The 20132-nt window shown below is 48.0% G+C and overlaps 2 protein-coding genes across 5 annotated transcripts in view; one reads left to right on the forward strand and one right to left on the reverse strand.

The window, feature by feature from the left end:
• The window catches only part of LOC141050731 (uncharacterized), a 107675-nt gene extending 96819 nt beyond the window's left edge, over positions 1-10856 (forward strand). Inside the window, exons 7-9 of the mRNA XM_073547341.1 lie at positions 5281-5422; positions 6893-6943; positions 10316-10856. Of these exons, the coding sequence (XP_073403442.1) occupies positions 5281-5422; positions 6893-6943; positions 10316-10584 (462 nt within the window). The 3' untranslated portion in view covers positions 10585-10856. The remainder of the gene's footprint in view (positions 1-5280; positions 5423-6892; positions 6944-10315) is intronic.
• A 552-nt stretch (positions 10857-11408) lies between these two features.
• The window catches only part of CDIPT (CDP-diacylglycerol--inositol 3-phosphatidyltransferase), a 36537-nt gene continuing 27813 nt past the window's right edge, over positions 11409-20132 (reverse strand). For 3 of the 4 annotated variants that reach the window (XM_073547389.1, XM_073547392.1, XM_073547391.1), the window contains 5 exons: positions 13899-14033; positions 13647-13800; positions 13485-13566; positions 13330-13411; positions 11409-13236 (listed from right to left, as the gene is read on the reverse strand). In XM_073547389.1, coding sequence (XP_073403490.1) covers positions 13067-13236; positions 13330-13411; positions 13485-13566; positions 13647-13800; positions 13899-14033 — 623 coding nt within the window. In that variant the 3' untranslated portion in view covers positions 11409-13066. Of the gene's footprint in view, positions 13237-13329; positions 13412-13484; positions 13567-13646; positions 13801-13898; positions 14034-15046; positions 15162-20132 lie in introns of those variants that run through there. The other variant, XM_073547390.1, reaches the window with a different exon arrangement.

The following is a 20132-nucleotide window of genomic DNA, read 5'->3' on the forward strand; positions in this document are numbered from 1 at the left end:
CTGTGGATGTGATGTGGAGACATGTGACGCTCTATCACCACTGTGGATGTGATGTGGGGACATGTGAAGCTCTATCACCACTGTGGATGTGATGTGGGGACATGTGAGGCTCTATCACCACTGTGGATGTGATGTGGGGACATGTGAAGCTCTATCACCACTGTGGATGTGATGTGGGGACATGTGACGCTCTATCACCACTGTGGATGTGATGTGGGGACATGTGAAGCTCTATCACCACTGTGGATGTGATGTGGGGACATGTGACGCTCTATCACCACTGTGGATGTGATGTAGGGACATGTGACGCTCTATCACCACTGTGGATGTGATGTGGAGACATGTGAAGCTCTATCACCACTGTGGATGTGATGTAGGGACATGTAAAGCTCTATCACCACTGTGGATGTGATGTGGAGACTTGTGACGCTCTATCACCACTGTGGATGTGATGTGGAGACATGTGAAGCTCTGTCACCACTGTGGATGTGATGTGGGGACATGTGACGCTCTATCACCACTGTGGATGTGATGTGGGGACATGTGAAGCTCTATCACCACTGTGGATGTGATGTGGGGACATGTGACGCTCTATCACCACTGTGGATGTGATGTAGGGACATGTGACGCTCTATCACCACTGTGGATGTGATGTGGAGACATGTGAAGCTCTATCACCACTGTCGATGTGATGTAGGGACATGTAAAGCTCTATCACCACTGTGGATGTGATGTGGAGACATGTGACGCTCTATCACCACTGTGGATGTGATGTGGGGACATGTAAAGCTCTATCACCACTGTGGATGTGATGTGGAAACATGGGAAGCTCTGTCACCACTGTGGATGTGATGTGGAGACATGTGACGCTCTATCACCACTGTGGATGTGATGTAGGGACATGTGAAGCTCTATCACCACTGTGGATGTGATGTGGAGACATGTGAAGCTCTATCACCACTGTGGATGTGATGTGGAGACATGGGAAGCTCTGTCACCACTGTGGATGTGATGTGGGGACATGTGAAGCTCTATCACCACTGTGGATGTGATGTGGAGACATGTGACGCTCTATCACCACTGTGGATGTGATGTGGGGACATGTGAGGCTCTATCACCACTGTGGATGTGATGTGGGGACATGTGAGGCTCTATCACCACTGTGGATGTGATGTGTAGACATGTGACGCTCTATCATCACTGTGTATGTGATGTGGGGACACGTGACGCTCTATCACCACTGTGGATGTGATGTGGAGACACGTGACGCTCTATCACCACTGTGGATGTGATGTGGGGACACGTGAAGCTCTATCACCACTGTGGATGTGATGTGGAGACATGTGAAGCTCTATCACCACTGTGGATGTGATGTGGGGACATGTGAAGCTCTATCACCACTGTGGATGTGATGTGGGGACATGTGACGCTCTATCACCACTGTGGATGTGATGTGGAGACAAGTGACGCTCTATCACCACTGTGGATGTGATGTGGGGACATGTGAAGCTCTATCACCACTGTGGATGTGATGTGGGGACACGTGACGCTCTATCACCACTGTGGATGTGATGTGGGGACACGTGAAGCTCTATCACCACTGTGGATGTGATGTGGAGACATGTGAAGCTCTATCACCACTGTGGATGTGATGTGGGGACATGTGAAGCTCTATCACCACTGTGGATGTGATGTGGGGACATGTGACGCTCTATCACCACTGTGGATGTGATGTGGAGACAAGTGACGCTCTATCACCACTGTGGATGTGATGTGGGGACATGTGAAGCTCTATCACCACTGTGGATGTGATGTGGAGACATGTGAAGCTCTGTCACCACTGTGGATGTGATGTGGGGACATGTGAGGCTCTATCACCACTGTGGATGTGATGTGGGGACATGTGAGGCTCTATCACCACTGTGGATGTGATGTGTAGACATGTGACGCTCTATCATCACTGTGTATGTGATGTGGGGACATGTGACGCTCTATCACCACTGTGGATGTGATGTGGAGACACGTGACGCTCTATCACCACTGTGGATGTGATGTGGGGACACGTGAAGCTCTATCACCACTGTGGATGTGATGTGGAGACATGTGAAGCTCTATCACCACTGTGGATGTGATGTGGGGACATGTGAAGCTCTATCACCACTGTGGATGTGATGTGGGGACATGTGACGCTCTATCACCACTGTGGATGTGATGTGGAGACAAGTGACGCTCTATCACCACTGTGGATGTGATGTGGGGACACGTGAAGCTCTATCACCACTGTGGATGTGATGTGGGGACACGTGACGCTCTATCACCACTGTGGATGTGATGTGGGGACACGTGAAGCTCTATCACCACTGTGGATGTGATGTGGAGACATGTGAAGCTCTATCACCACTGTGGATGTGATGTGGGGACATGTGAAGCTCTATCACCACTGTGGATGTGATGTGGGGACATGTGACGCTCTATCACCACTGTGGATGTGATGTGGAGACAAGTGACGCTCTATCACCACTGTGGATGTGATGTGGGGACATGTGAAGCTCTATCACCACTGTGGATGTGATGTGGGGACATGTGAAGCTCTATCACCACTGTGGATGTGATGTGGGGACATGTGAAGCTCTATCACCACTGTGGATGTGATGTAGGGACATGTGACGCTCTATCACCACTGTGGATGTGATGTGGAGACATGTGAAGCTCTATCACCACTGTGGATGTGATGTAGGGACATGTAAAGCTCTATCACCACTGTGGATGTGATGTGGAGACATGTGACGCTCTATCACCACTGTGGATGTGATGTGGAGACATGTGAAGCTCTGTCACCACTGTGGATGTGATGTGGGGACATGTGACGCTCTATCACCACTGTGGATGTGATGTGGGGACATGTGAAGCTCTATCACCACTGTGGATGTGATGTGGGGACATGTGAGGCTCTATCACCACTGTGGATGTGATGTGGGGACATGTGAAGCTCTATCACCACTGTGGATGTGATGTGGGGACATGTGAAGCTCTATCACCACTGTGAATGTGATGTGGAGACATGTGACGCTCTATCACCACTGTGGATGTGATGTGGGGACATGTGAAGCTCTATCACCACTGTGGATGTGATGTGGGGACATGTGAAGCTCTATCACCACTGTGGATGTGATGTGGAGACATGTGAAGCTCTATCACCACTGTGGATGTGATGTGGAGACATGTGACGCTCTATCACCACTGTGGATGTGATGTGGGGACATGTGAGGCTCTATCACCACTGTGGATGTGATGTGGGGACATGTGAGGCTCTATCACCACTGTGGATGTGATGTGGAGACATGTGACGCTCTATCATCACTGTGTATGTGATGTGGGGACATGTGGAGCTCTATCACCACTGTGGATGTGATGTGGAGACATGTGAAGCTCTATCACCACTGTGGATGTGATGTGGAGACAAGTGACGCTCTATCACCACTGTGTATGTGATGTGGGGACATGTGAAGCTCTATCACCACTGTGTATGTGATGTGGGGACATGTGACGCTATCACCACTGTGGATGTGATGTGGAGACATATGAAGCTCTATCACCACTGTGGATGACATGTGGAGTGGTGCTTTTCACATAGAGAGCCATACATACAAGGATAGGGGATAAGGAGCCATGCCTACCAAGATAGGGATGACGGGACAGTGCACAATCTTTTTTTTTTATATAGCGCTAACATATTCCGCAGCGCTTTACAGTTTGCACACATTATCATCACTGTCCCCGATGGGGCTCACAATCTAAATTCCCTATCAGTATGTCTTTGGAATGTGGGAGGAAACCCACGCAAACACGGGGAGAACATACAAACTCCTTGCAGATGTTGTCCTTGGTGGGATTCAAACCCCAGCGCTGCAAGGCTGCAGTGCTAACCACTGAGCCACTGTGCTGCCCTAATGCATACCCGGCTTATACTCGAGTCAATAAGCTTACCCAATTTTTCGTGGCAAATTTAGGTGCCTCAGCTTATACTCAGGTCGACTTGTATATATGGTATATAAGCCAACAGGAAAAAAAAGAAAAATATTCAGGATTGAGAGTCCTCAGTAATCCTGAATATTTTTCTATCTACTGGCTAACACGGTACAAAGATATACATCTTTCCTGTAGGAAAAAAAGAGACATACTTCTCAACATTACCACTTGTCCCTTCAGGAAGACAGAAGAAAAAAACCCACAAGGAAAGGAGGGGAGCTAGAGGTGTATATAGACGGAAGACAATTTAAACTAATTGCTATCACCTGTCCTTTGTTCCAGAAGGATAAAATCCCCATTGGTGCTGCTGTAGGACAAGGAAAGAAAGGTTTCTGGTATTTCCTGGCATAGTCTTAAGAGATTAAAATATTCACTCCTCACTTGAGTGACTCCCCCCCTCCCCCGATGCGCGTCCTCATACTGTTCAGTTCTCACTTGGCCTCCACTTCCTGCAGTGGTGATATCCCCCCCATCTCAGGAATATGTGACCTCTGCAGCCAATTACTTGCTACCATAGTAATGTGTTACATCCATCGATTGGCTGCAGCAGTCGTATATTCCCGTCATCACTACAATTAAAGACTGCAAGAAGATCAGACAGCCTTAGAAATGAAGCGTCAGGAGAGTATGACTTTTTTTTTTCTCAAACCAACCTGAAATAATGATTTTACTTTCCCAACAACCCCTTTAGGCCTCAAACTGAATTTTGTGATTTTTTTCAGTAGTCTTTTTTTTATATCAGTTTTTTCATCTCTCGCTCAACAAAAAGAAAAAAAAAAAGTTTCCAAACGTCTTCTATAGAGTAGGGCATGTTCATGTTTTTTGGTCAGTTTTCTGTCCGTAGGGAAGTACTGTCAGGCTAACATTGGGACCGCGTGCTATGTGCGAGGTCACGGGGGGCTCTGCAGCATCTGCTGGTCTGATTGATAGGACAGACTAGTGCTGGGAACCTCCAATATGTGGACGGGCATGAGGAGACAACTTGTCGGGGTCACTGGTCTGATAAATTCAGCGACCCATGCGGACGGAGCCCTAAAGAATAGAAAACCGGCCAGGGTCCGGATGACACACGAGCACGGAACATTTTTGGACGGACAGATCCCCATGAACGGCCAAAGACTGATCTGCATATCGGATAAAAAAAATTAACCTGCATTTTTTTTTTTCCATGTGGAGAATTGGCCTAATTGTGATCCCTGGATTCCGTGGAGTGGGACAGGTTGTGATAGTCTTGTATGTTTGTGATTTCAGGAGCTGCATTTTCTCTTTACAAAGCCGTCCGCCCAGTACCCGTACTCAGAAATCCGGATAGATAACAGGACGACGAGTATCAGCCTCACCATCGCAGAGAAGGGCAGTGCTGACGAGATCTGGAAATGTCACCTGGATGACGGTGAGCGGAACAATAACCCCCATAGATCACATAGGTGCCATACAGATCAGCATTCACCAGGGATATCAGATGGGCACCAACAAACCCTGTCGGAAAATATGCCATAGGTGACAAATAATGGGTTAATTCAACATGATGTGAGCAACGCCAAAGCTTTGCAATATTTGGCTGCTTTCACACTAAGCAATTTTTTTTTTTCAATCTGCATTGCAGTTTTTCAAGCCAAAGCCAGAAGTAGATCCAGCAAGAAGAACTGTTTTCTTCATATTTCCCATCCATTCCATCCATCGAGATGGAAGTTTCACTGATTTATTGACATATCATGAACATGTCAAGTCGGGGGAGTGACATAAGGAGTGCAAGAAAGGCTGACAACGGCCGTTTCGCGCTGCTCGAGCGCTTCAACGGGTCCGAGCAGCGCGAAACGGCCGTTGTCAGCCTTCCTTGCACTCCTCATGTCACTCCCCCGACTTGACATGTTCATGATATGTCAATAAATCAGTGAAACTTCCATCTCGATGAGTGCGACCTCTTCTCTTTGCATGGATTCCCAGGATTGACTGTTTCCAGGTCTGGCACCCGAGATTCCCAGCTGTTGGGCTTCTGCATGCCGCACATCATTTGAAGTTACACGGTAACGGCGGTGCCGTCCGCTTTTTATCTTGAGTTTTGTGACACACATAATTATGATGGGTTTTTCCAACCAATCCAAGAGGAATCCATAACAGCATGTTGACACTACATCCAATATCCACTTGAAAAAGTGCTAACAAAATACTCAAAATGTCTATGTAAAAACAACTCCCTGATCCCACGTTCGGCCTTTTAAGCGTATTTTAATCGCTTCAAGATTCCAAAGACACAAAGCGACTAAAAGAACTGACGGCTGAAAATTGCTAAAAAATTACCAAACACAGGAAATGATCAAAAAAGGTGTCAGCAGGTGGTGAAAAAAATAATAAGAGAAAAAAATGGATTTTTGAAATCGTATTTGCTTTGCTGGCTGTAAAAAGCCACGTGTTCACTTTGTATGTACAGCGAGATGTATAAGATTGGGCACCACCAGTCAAAATTACTGTAATTGTGAAGCAAGTTGAAGACGAAATGATCTAAAAGGGCTACAGTTACAGATGACACATTTCATTTCCATTTTAGGTAAAAAAAAAATAAAAAATTAAAAAAAAATATATAGTGAAATTTTTTAAATTTTAAAATTACAAAAAGGAAAATGGATCAATGCAAAAGTTTGGACACCCTTGTCGATTTGTGTGTTCAGATAACTTGATCAAGGTTTCAGACCTGAATTACCCAAGTTAGGGTTTTGGCTTCTTCACCATCATCGTTAGGAAAGGCCTGGGTGCTGGAAATTTCCAGCTTTATAAAAACCCTGAATCCCACCTCTGAGTGGGAGAAGTCAATAAAATATCAAAATACCAAATGTGCTGCTAACTTTACATTCATTACCTTTAGATGACCTGGAAATACTGTCAAACCCAAGCAGAGGCCAAGGATCCGTCTCAGGTACTGGTACATCTGGGGGATATCCCAGGCCCTGTGGCCGGTATCTCTGGGGGGGGGATATCTTTTGTCCTGTGGCCGGTATCTCTGGGGGATGTTTTGTCCTGTGGCTGGTATCTCTGGGGGGGGGGGGGGGGATATGTTTTGTCCTGTGGCCGGTGTCTCTGGGGGGGGGGGGGATATCTTTTGTCTTGTGGCTGGTATCTCTGGGTGGGGGGGAATATCTTTTGTCCTGTGGCTGGTATCTCTGGGGGGGGAATATCTTTTGTCCTGTGGCTGGTATCTCTGGGGGGGGGGGGGAATATCTTTTGTCCTGTGGCCGGTGTCTCTGGGGGGATATCCCGGGCCCTGTGGCTGGTATCTCTAGGGGGGGGGATATCTTTTGTCCTGTGGCTGGTATCTCTAGGGGGGGGGATATCTTTTGTCCTGTGGCTGGTATCTCTAGGGGGGGGGGATATCTTTTGTCCTGTGGCTGGTATCTCTAGGGGGGGGGGATATCTTTTGTCCTGTGGCTGGTATCTCTAGGGGGGGGGGATATCTTTTGTCCTGTGGCTGGTATCTCTGGGGGGGGGATATCTTTTGTCCTGTGGCCGGTATCTCTGGGGGGGGGGGATATCTTTTGTCCTGTGGCCGGTATCTCTGGGGGGGGGGGATATATTTTGTCCTGTGGCTGGTATCTCGGGGGGGGGGATATCTTTTGTCCTGTGGCTGGTATCTCTGGGTGGGGGGGATATCTTTTGTCCTGTGGCTGGTATCTCTGGGGGGGGGATATCTTTTGTCCTGTGGCTGGTATCTCTGGGGGGGGATATCTTTTGTCCTGTGGCTGGTATCTCGGGGGGGGGGGGGGATATCTTTTGTCCTGTGGCTGGTATCTCTGGGTGGGGGGGATATCTTTTGTCCTGTGGCTGGTATCTCTGGGGGGGGGGATATCTTTTGTCCTGTGGCCGGTATCTCTGGGGGGTGGGATATCTTTTGTCCTGTGGCCGGTATCTCTGGGGGGGGATATCTTTTGTCCTGTGGCTGGTATCTCTGGGGGGGGGGGGATATCTTTTGTCCTGTGGCTGGTATCTCTGGGGGGGGGGGGATATCTTTTGTCCTGTGGCCAGTATCTCTGGGGGGGATATCTTTTGTCCTGTGGCCGGTATCTCGGGGGGGGGGATATCTTTTGTCCTGTGGCTGGTATCTCGGGGGGGGGGGGAAATCTTTTGTCCTGTGGCCGGTATCTCTGGGGGGGGGGGAGATATCTTTTGTCCTGTGGCTGGTATCTCTGGGGGGGGGGGGGATATCTTTTGTCCTGTGGCTGGTATCTCTGGGGGGGGGGGAGATATCTTTTGTCCTGTGGCTGGTATCTCTGGGGGGGGGATATCTTTTGTCCTGTGGCTGGTATCTCTGGGGGGGGGGGGAATATCTTTTGTCCTGTGGCCGGTGTCTCTGGGGGGATATCCCGGGCCCTGTGGCTGGTATCTCTGGGGGATGTTTTGTCCTGTGGCTGGTATCTCTGGGGGGGGGATATGTTTTGTCCTGTGGCCGGTGTCTCTGGGGGGATATCCCGGGCCCTGTGGCTGGTATCTCTAGGGGGGGGGATATCTTTTGTCCTGTGGCTGGTATCTCTGGGGGGGGGGATATCTTTTGTCCTGTGGCTGGTATCTCTGGGGGGGGGATATCTTTTGTCCTGTGGCCGGTATCTCTGGGGGGGGGGATATCTTTTGTCCTGTGGCTGGTATCTCTGGGGGGGGGATATCTTTTGTCCTGTGGCTGGTATCTCTGGGGGGGGGGGGGGAGATATCTTTTGTCCTGTGGCTGGTATCTCTGGGGGGGGGATATCTTTTGTCCTGTGGCTGGTATCTCTGGGGGGGGGGGGGGAGATATCTTTTGTCCTGTGGCTGGTATCTCTGGTGGGGGGGGGAGATATATTTTGTCCTGTGGCTGGTATCTCTGGGGGGGGGGGATATCTTTTGTCCTGTGGCTGGTATCTCTGGGGGGGGGAGATATCTTTTGTCCTGTGGCTGGTATCTCTGGGGGGGGGAGATATCTTTTGTCCTGTGGCTGGTATCTCTGGGGGGGGGATATCTTTTGTCCTGTGGCTGGTATCTCTGGGGGGGGGGGAGATATCTTTTGTCCTGTGGCTGGTATCTCTGGGGGGGGGATATCTTTTGTCCTGTGGCTGGTATCTCTGGGGGGGGGGGGAGATATCTTTTTTCCTGTGGCTGGTATCTCTGGGGGGGGGGGGATATCTTTTGTCCTGTGGCTGGTATCTCTGGGGGGGGGGATATCTTTTGTCCTGTGGCTGGTATCTCTGGGGGGGGGAGATATCTTTTGTCCTGTGGCTGGTATCTCTGGGGGGGGGATATCTTTTGTCCTGTGGCTGGTATCTCTGGGGGGGGGGGAGATATCTTTTGTCCTGTGGCTGGTATCTCTGGGGGGGGGGATATCTTTTGTCCTGTGGCTGGTATCTCTGGGGGGGGGGGATATCTTTTGTCCTGTGGCCAGTATCTCTGGGGGGGGGATATCTTTTGTCCTGTGGCTGGTATCTCTGGGGGGGGGGGGGAGATATCTTTTTTCCTGTGGCTGGTATCTCTGGGGGGGGGGATATCTTTTTTCCTGTGGCTGGTATCTCTGGGGGGGGGATATCTTTTGTCCTGTGGCTGGTATCTCTGGGGGGGGGGATATCTTTTGTCCTGTGGCCAGTATCTCTGGGGGGGGGATATCTTTTGTCCTGTGGCTGGTATCTCTGGGGGGGGGGGAGATATCTTTTGTCCTGTGGCTGGTATCTCTGGGGGGGGAGATATCTTTTGTCCTGTGGCTGGTATCTCTGGGGGGGGGATATCTTTTGTCCTGTGGCTGGTATCTCTGGGGGGGGGGGAGATATCTTTTGTCCTGTGGCTGGTATCTCTGGGGGGGGAGATATCTTTTGTCCTGTGGCTGGTATCTCTGGGGGGGGGATATCTTTTGTCCTGTGGCTGGTATCTCTGGGGGGGGGGGAGATATCTTTTGTCCTGTGGCTGGTATCTCTGGGGGGGGGGGAGATATCTTTTGTCCTGTGGCTGGTATCTCTGGGGGGGGGGATATCTTTTTTCCTGTGGCTGGTATCTCTGGGGGGGGGGATATCTTTTGTCCTGTGGCCAGTATCTCTGGGGGGGATATCTTTTGTCTCATGGCTGGTATCTCTGGGGGGGGGGGATATCTTATATCTTAGGCTATGTTCACACATTGTGACTGTTGTTTTGTTTTTCCTGCAATAGCAATAAAACTGCACTATTTTTGAATGTTGAGACAAAAAAAAAAAACTTGAAGGCAACATGTGAACGCAGCCGCACTGTCACCCCCGACACAGTGTCATGTTGTTTGCGTCATTTTCATTTTTTTTTATCCTAGCCTCAAAAATCTTCATAGAAAAGAACTACAAGAACCTGTGTGCCCGCCTGCCAATGCTGGAGCCCATCCTGCTGGACCTGCTGCACCAACGCGTCATTAACGAGGAAGAGGAGACGTACATAAAACACAAGGGGCCGGGCTTCACTGCAAACCGCGAACTCCTAAAGATGATCGTCAAGAAGGGAGCAGAGGAAAAGTTCTACATGGTCCTGAAGGAGAAAGACCCCCTACTGGTGGATGACCTGGAGGGAAGACTGGTGTTGGCATGACATCAGCGCTGCCAGAAGTGACCTGAACGTGGCGGTGCCGGACTATAACAAGGCGAACCTATCCACTACACGTGTCCCCGCGACCGGTCCTAGTATGGACGACTTCCACCCGGGACATTTACAGCAATTTTTAAAACAGTAAAATATTCGGATAACTTTGTATTTTAAACCCTTTTGTTCAAAATGGAATTTTTTTTTGTAACTCTTCTACATTCTAGGAAATGTATAAAGAAATTAATGTTACCATTCTTTTTTAAAAAAAAAAAAAATGAAAACAGTACAAATTTATATTTAATTGACCACAAATGGCAGCGAAACGTCAGAAATATTTATAAATGTTGTTCCATAAAAAACAAAAAAAAAAAAAAAAAAAATCGGACAAAATTCTCCCTATAAGACTACAGTAATGTGTGACCTGTGGTGACCTCGCCTCCTCACTGATGACATCATCAGGATTCCTTCTATGACATTAGAGGGGGGGCAGAGCGTCTCGGTACCTGCCGGCTGCACATAGGGGAGGACCTCAGAGCAGATCCCCCTGGGATGGAGGTCGCTTCCTCCTCTTCGCAGTCCTGGCCGTCACCTCCTTGTGCCTGGAGGAGCTGGGAATAGACGGGTCATACAGGGGGGGGAGGCGTCCTGCGTCCTCAATGAGAGGGGGCAGGTCAGAGCTTCTTCTCCGGTGCCCTCCGTGGGCTGTAGCCCTCCAGGCGATGAGACTGCTGAGGACGACGTCTCCTCTCTTCTCGTGCGTTGGGTCTGATCATTCCCCGTCGGTCTGGCAGACGGCGGCCGTCAGTCACAGAGACCCCGTTACACACGTGTGACATCAGAAGTCTTTATTATAATGTACAGCGTGATCGGAGGAATGATACAGCTGGGGCAGGGAGAGGGCACGACGCTCAGCTACCAGACACAACAGGAGGCCGAAATACAGAACTACCACAAGTGCCGGACACCACACAGGGCACAGGCTGTGTGCCGCTGAGCACCGACACCGCTCAATGGAAATCCTCTGACCTGGTCCCATAAAATAATCTAAAATTAAAATCTCAGAATTATCTCTGCGTACTACAAAGGGCAGGAATGCCGGAGTACCTGTGCCGTACAGAACGAGGCGAGGCCAGAGCTGCAATCACAATTCGGCCATTTTGTGACTCTTTGTAGGCCGGCACTGCGTGGTCAGCGCCTTTTGCAGAGCATGCTCGGCTGTTGTGCATTATGGGTAATACTATTTACATCGGGTACAGTACAATATTCATAGCTCGTCGTGCAGTGCATCATGGGGCTTCAGCGGCTGTCAGTCCAGTCCTGATGATCACCAGCGGCAGAATTGTGAATGCAGCTCCGGATGGAACCACATAAGTAGAGATGAGCAAAGAAATCTGCACGAAGTGCACAATGTCATGACCGTGCAGGGGCTGAAAAATTGCAATAAGAACCACCCAGGACGCCGGCATTCGAGCGCCGATCGAGAAAGTCTGTAAACGTGGACGCCGGACGAGGGGAAGCGTCTTCCTCATCTCCTAACACAAGTGAAGGAAAGGATTCAACACAGGATGTAAAAGCCTCGAAACATGTGGCGGCTTTCTTCCAAAACCAGTGCAAACATTGCAATACCGGACACAATCCATGGATGGGGGGGCGCTGTTCTTGGTACTTCTACTCCTGTGAACTGAAGGCTTTTCCCTGAGACTTTCCTCTGCCTGCCCCCATAACCAGCGCTGACCCCAGACAGCACTCGCTGAGATCGCTCGCTCCTTGTCTCCTCTGCTGCTTACAGTATGTACATCTCCCTGGAACGAGGGGCCGCAGCGGGAACACACGAGGGGCCGCGGCGGGGGCACACGAGGGGCCGCGGCGGGGGCACACGAGGGGCCGCGGCGGGGGCACACGAGGGGCCGCGGCGGGGGCACACGAGGGGCCGCGGAGGGAGCACACGAGGGGCCGCGGAGGGAGCACACGAGGGGCCGCGGAGGGAGTACACGAGGGGCCTCGGAGGGAGCACACGAGGGGCCGCAATGGGGGCACACCAGGGGCCGCGGCGGGGCCACGTGTGACGGCAAACTGGCTGCATGTAAATGACACCATTGCACGCGTACATCGCTGCCCGTGAACCCCGAGGCTGATGAGCCGGCTCTCCACGACAGGTCGGGATAGGGTCAAGTTCAAGGGACGCGGCGTCAAAATATTAAAAACAATTCAATGAAACATAAGAATTGATACAAAACAAAAAATTACAGTAAAAAAGGTTCAGAAAACTGAGGATCAGGAACAGCGGTCCACAAAAACCACGAGCAGCGCCCCCATAACACAGCAATGAGGAGCAGGATGGACAGTAATACCTGATGCCACCACCAGGCGGCAGTGGCTTGGGGGGGGGGTTTATAACCTGGGGCCGACGTCCAGGTGGGGGAGGGGGTCTGGGCGGACGACATACGAGACCGAACACTCAGGTAATAAATTACTTCATGCCCGCGCCTTAATCCCTCAGTTTCTTCTTCGCCCGCTCGGCGCGGTCCAGGGCGGCCATGTTGCAGGAAGCCGTCACCAGGTGCAGGAGGCTGATGACAGCTTTCACTAGAGAGACCGGGCAGCAGAGCGTGACGACGAGGCGGAAGAGACCGACTCCCCCGAGGGGTCCCAGTGTGACTGTGAAAGGCAGGAGCACAAAGTGTCACCCCAAATGTTTTACCCCGCGCCCCTGAAGACCACAGATGCACAAAGACTGAGAAGAGCGCCTACCTGCTGGCCCCTCGGAGAAGTGCAGCAGGTATAACATGCAGTAGAAGAGTTCATTCCCGGCACACATGAAGAACAGGACCGGCTGCGAGAAAAACAAGTCAGTGACTAACGGTCAGCCACCAAAACTGACCCCAAAAATTTCCCAGTGCCCCTACCCGGGAGGTGTAGTACAGCCGCAGTACGGGGTTACCCGACAGGTCGATGGTCTTGTGACTGTCGCTGCCCTTCAGGGTTGAGCTGTGGAGAACAAGAAAGATGTGGATAAGACTGCTGACAAGAGTGTCCTCCAGCAGGGGGTGACACTGAGCACAGGATACCTGTGGAGGTGCAGCCAGTGACTGGCGATGTCCAGGCTCATGCTCAGCTGGAACAGCAGCGTGTACGACGGGTACAGCAGCGACAGGTTCACCAGGAGACACATGGTAGCGCAGCGGTCGGTCAGCATGTCCAGCATGGCTCCAAACTTGGTGCCTGGGGAAAAGGAACATGTTGGGTTCGTGCTCCTGACTGTATCGTCAGTACTGGGCGCTGATCGCGGGTCCGGCCCGAAACAGCAAACATGGCCTCACCTTGATTAAGAGCTCGAGCTGCATGTCCATCAAAGGCGTCCAGGAGACCACTGAGAAGGTAGAAGGTGGAGGCCACCAGGGGGGAGGTCGGCATGAAATAAAAAGCAACGAAGGCAAGGAGTATCCGGGCATAACCTGCAGGAACGACACAGAGAATGGAGGGTGACACCACAAGAACCCAGGAGCCATCATGTTTCTACTCCAGAGCTGCACTCACTATTCTGCTGGTGCAGTCACTGTTTACAAACATTACATTTGCTGGTCCTGCGTTACCTCCTGTATTATACTCCAGAGCTGCACGCACTATTCTGCTGGTGCTGTCACTGTGTACATACATTACATTACTGATCCTGAGTTACATCCTGTATTATACTCCAGAGCTGCACTCACTATTCTGCTGGTGCAGTCACTGTGTACATACATTACTGATCCAGAGTTACATCCTGTATTATACTCCAGAGCTGCACTCACTATTCTGCTGGTGCAGTCACTGTGTACATACATTACATTACTGATCCTGAGTTACATCCTGTATTATACTCCAGAGCTGCACTCACTATTCTGCTGGTGCAGTCACTGTGTACATACATTACATTACTGATCCTGAGTTACATCCTGTATTATACTCCAGAGCTGCACTCACTATTCTGCTGGTGCAGTCACTGTGTACATACATTACTGATCCTGACTTACATCCTGTATTATACCCCAGAGCTGCACTCACTATTCTGCTGGTGCAGTCACTGTGTACATACATTATATTACTGGGGAAGAGTCTTGAGGAGATCATTTGCATATTCCCAGTGCCTTCTGGGATAAGTGAAGAGTCTCCGCGAGCTCAACGATCACTGGGTTTTGGCCGTTGCAGAATTTGGGCTCATCTTTCATCGTTTTTAAGAAATCTCAAGATGGAAGAGGCCAGGAGCCATTTGGTGAGCTGCATTTCTTGCTACATGTTCACAGATTTACCAGTGGAAAAGCCAAACTTCACATGCCACAAATGCAGCTTGTGTCCCTGTTGGAGGAAAAGTTGCGAAATCTCGAAGAGAGGTTAGCTACGTTGAAGATCATTAAGGAAGGTGAAGAGTTCTTGGACAGAGCAGAATTATCTCTTCATGTTACAGAAAGAGAAGAAATTCGAAGTGCACCTGAAGAAACAGAGGAATGGAGACATGTGACCCAGAGAAGCAGGAGGACCAGGAGGCAGTCAGCACCCATACTGCTCAGGAACCAGTACCAGGCTCTCACGCAGGAAAACGATGAAGAAATACATCAGGATAAGACTTTGCCAACAAGCAGCAACCTTGTACGCCCTCAGAGTCCTCCTGGATGGAGAAAGAAAAATGTTGTGAAGAAGAAACGGAGAGTGGTGGTCATGGGGGATTCCCTGTTGAGAGGAACAGAGGCCGCTATCTGCAGACCGGATATAACTTCAAGAGAAATGTGCTGTCTTCCAGGTGCAAAAATTAAAGATGTGTCTGACAGGATATCAGGACTCTTCAGACCTACAGATGACTACCCATTCCTGCTACTACATGTGGGGACAAATGACACCGCAAGAAACGACCTGGAAACCATCTGCAGAGACTTTGAAGACTTAGGCAAGAAAGTGAAAGAACTGGGAGCGCAGGTGGTCTTCTCTTCCATCCTCCCAGTGGATGGCCATGGAACAAGGAGGTGGAATAAGATTCTGCAGGTGAACAACTGGCTACGTCGATGGTGCCGTCAGCAACGATTTGGATTTCTGGATCACGGAGTGAACTACTTATACGATGGACTACTTGCTAGAGATGGGGTGCACCTTACGAAGACTGGAAAGCATGTATTTGGAAGTCGCCTTGCTACACTTGTAAGGAGAGCTTTAAACTAGAACAACATGGGAAGGGAAGCAAAAGACCAGAAAAAGCCATACACCTGACAAATGCTACTGAGAACTCTGCTATTAGAAGTGGAAAGGAAGAACAAAGACGAAAGAATCTAATTAATAAAAATATTGGAGAAAGAGAAACCAATCACAAACTAAAATGTTTCTATACTAATGCACAAAGCATGGGCAACAAACAAGGAGAATTGGAACTACTAACACAGGAAAAGAAATATGATGTCATTGGAATCACTGACACTTGGTGGGACAATACACATGATTGGAATACAAGACTAGAAGGATACAACTTATTTGCAAGAAACAGACTTGATAAACGAGGAGGGGGTGTCGCATTGTATGTTAGAAACGCGTATATCTGCACAGAGATTGAAGCTTCAGAGACTGGGAGTTCTGTGGAAACTGTTTGGGTAAGAATACAAGGACAGAACAATGGAAAGGACACCATTGTAGGCATTTACTACAGGCCGCCTGTGCAAGCTGAAGATATGGATGAACTCTTTATGCATCAAATGGCCAAGTTCTCCAAAAAATATGACATAGTTGTCATGGGAGATTTCAACTATCCAGACATTTGTTGGGAATCTCTCTCAGGCAAAACTAACAGGTCAAGGAAATTCTTATCCTCTCTTGCTGACAACTTTATCTTCCAAAAGGTAAGGGAGAAAACAAGGGGAACTGCTACCTTGGATCTAATCCTTATAAACAGGGAGGAAATGGTTGAGGAGGTAAAAGTGGCTGGGACCCTAGGAGGTAGCGACCATGCTATTTTAGAATTTTGGATAACTAGAGGCGGAAGACCTGTGAAGACTCAGACGTCAAGGTTAGATTTCAGAAAGGCAGATTTTAAGGGATTCAGAAAGAGAATTGGAGGGATCCAATGGCTGGATATCCTTAAAGACAAAAATGTCCAGGAAGGATGGGAAATCTTGAAAAATGAAATTCTCAAAGCACAGTTGTTAACAATTCCGAAAAGAGGGAAGAATAGGAAGCATTTAAGGAAACCAGGATGGATGAACACAGAACTTAAGCACATGCTAAAAAGGAAGAAAAAAATGTTTATAAAATGGAAAGAGGGAGGCATATCTAAAGAAGAATATAATGCTGTCTGCAGAACCTGCAGGGCACAAATCAGATTACTAAAGCTGAAAATGAATTGAGGCTTGCAAGAGATGTCAAAAGCAATAATAAAGGATTTTGGGGATATGTCAAAAGTAAAAGAAAAGTCAAAGATGCTATAGGATTTTTACAGGATGAAAATGATGAAATGGTAAGACAGGATGTTGAGAAGGCTGAACTTTTAAATTCCTATTTTGCATCTGTTTTCTCTCAGAAAGGAAATGTAACATCAACTGTTATTCACTGTCCTATTAAGGGAATAGAAGAATCCAGGATATCTATAAACAGAAAGATAGTGAGGAAACACTTAGCTAGCCTAAATGAATTCAAGTCTCCAGGTCCAGATGAATTACACCCCAGAGTACTGAAGGAGATAGCAGAAGAAATTTTTGAACCCCTCTCTATAATCTTTGAAAATTCTTGGAGAACAGGAGAAGTGCCAGAAGACTGGAGAAGAGCAAATGTTGTTCCTATCTTCAAAAAGGGGAGGAAGGTGGACCCAGGTAACTATAGGCCGGTGAGTCTGACTTCTATACCAGGAAAGATCTTTGAACAAATTATTAAACAACATGTATGTCAATACCTGGATAAGAATGAAGTGATTAAACAGAGTCAGCATGGGTTTGTAACTAATAAGTCATGTCAGACTAACTTAATTTCCTTCTATGACGGTATCACTGATTGGGTGGATCAAGGAAATGCTGTAGATATAGTATATCTTGACTTCAGCAAAGCATTTGACAAAGTCTCTCATACAATCCTTATTGAAAAAATGATTAAGTATGGAATGGACAAGGCAACTGTTAGGTGGATTCATAACTGGCTTAGTGATCGGACCCAAAGAGTGGTCGTAAATGGCTGCACATCCAGTTGGAAGAATGTCTCAAGTGGGGTACCACAGGGCTCTGTCCTGGGCCCTGTATTGTTCAACATCTTTATCAACGATTTAGATGAAGGAATTGATGGTAAACTGATTAAATTTGCTGATGACACAAAGCTAGGAGGGATAGCTAATACTAGAGAAGAGAGAGAGAGGATTCAAAAAGATTTAAATAAACTGGAGAAGTGGGCAGCAACTAACAGAATGGTTTTTAACAGGGAGAAATGCAAAGTACTACATCTGGGCAATAAAAATGGAAAAAGCATATATAGAATGGGAGGAATAGGGCTAAGTGACAGCACATGTGAAAAAGACTTGGGTATACTAATAGATCACAGACTGAATATGAGTCAACAGTGTGATGCAGCAGCAAAAAAGGCAAATGCAATTCTAGGATGTATTAACAGAAGCATACAGTCTAGATCACGTGAAGTCATTATTTCCCTCTACTCCTCTTTGGTCAGACCTCATCTGGAATATTGTGTCCAGTTTTGGGCACCACATTTTAAAAAAGACATCAACAAACTGGAGCAAGTTCAGAAAAGAGCGACCAGAATGGTGACCGGTCTGCAAACCCTGTCTTATGAGGAAAGGTTGCAGGATTTGGGAATGTTTAGTTTGCAAAAGAGAAGACTGAGAGGAGACTTAATAGCTGTCTACAAATATCTAAAGGGCTGTCACATTGTAGAAGGATCAACTTTATTCTCATTTGCACAAGGAAAGACTAGAAGCAATGGGATGAAACTGAATGGGAGGAGACACAGATTAGATATTAGAAAAAACTTTTTGACAGTTAGAGTGATCAATGAGTGGAACAGGATGCCACGAGAAGTGGTGAGTTCTCCTTCAATGGAAGTCTTCAAACAGAGGCTGGACAGACATCTGACTGGGATGATTTAGCGAATCCTGCTTTGAGCAGGGGGTTGGACCAGATGGCCCAGGAGGTCCCTTCCAACTCTACGATTCTATGATTCTATGATCCTGAGTTACCTCCTGTATTATACTCCAGAGCTGCACTCACTATTCTGTTGGTGCAGTCACTGTGTACATACATTACATTACTGATCCTGAGTTACATCCTGTATTATACTCCAGAGCTGCACTCACTATTCTGCTGGTGCAGTCACTGTGTACATACATTACATTACTGATCCTGAGTTACATCCTGTATTATACTCCAGAGCTGCACTCACTATACTGCTGGTGGAGTCACTGTGTACATACATTACTGATCCTGAGTTATATCCTGTATTATACCCCAGAGCTGCACTCACTATTCTGCTGGTGCAGTCACTGTGTACATACATTATATTACTGATCCTGAGTTACCTCCTGTATTATACTCAAAAGCTGCACTCACTATTCTGCTGGTGCAGTCACTGTGTACATACATTACATTACTGATCCTGAGTTACCTCCTGTATTATACTCCAGAGCTGCACTCACTATTCTGCTGGTGCAGTCACTGTGTACATACATTACATTACTGATCCTGAGTTACATCCTGTATTATACTCCAGAGCTGCACTCACTATTCTGCTGGTGCAGTCACTGTGTACATACATTACATTACTGATCCTGAGTTACCTCCTGTATTATACTCCAGAGCTGCACTCACTATTCTGCTGGTGCAGTCACTGTGTACATACATTACATTACTGATCCTGAGTTACATCCTGTATTATACTCCAGAGTTGCACTCACTATTCTGCTGGTGCAGTCACTGTGTACATACATTACTGATCCTGAGTTACATCCTGTATTATACTCCAGAGTTGCACTCACTATTCTGCTGGTGCAGTCACTGTGTACATACATTACATTACTGATCCTGAGTTACATCCTGTATTATACTCCAGAGCTGCACTCACTATTCTGCTGGTGCAGTCACTGTGTACAGACATTACATTACTGATCCTGAGTTACCTCCTGTATTATACTCAAGAGCTGCACTCACTATTCGCAGTCACTGTGTACATACATTACATTACTGACCCTGAGTTACATCCTGTATTATACCCCAGAGCTGCACTCACTATTCTGCTGGTGCAGTCACTGTGTACATACATTACATTACTGATCCTGAGTTACATCCTGTATTATACTCCAGAGGTGCACTCACTATTCTGCTGGTGCAGTCACTATGTACATACATTACTGACCCTGTTACATCCTGTATTATACTCCAGAGCTGCACTCACTATTCTGCGGGTGCAGTCATTGTGTACATACATTACATTACTGATCCTGAGTTACGTCCTGTATTATACTCCAGAGCTGCACTCACTATTCGCAGTCACTGTGTACATACATTACATTACTGACCCTGAGTTACATCCTGTATTATACCCCA

Source organism: Dendrobates tinctorius, unplaced genomic scaffold (genome assembly GCF_039654945.1).
Source record: "Dendrobates tinctorius isolate UK_male_01 unplaced genomic scaffold, ASM3965494v1 ptg000152l, whole genome shotgun sequence".
Classification (NCBI taxonomy): Eukaryota; Metazoa; Chordata; class Amphibia; order Anura; family Dendrobatidae; genus Dendrobates; species Dendrobates tinctorius.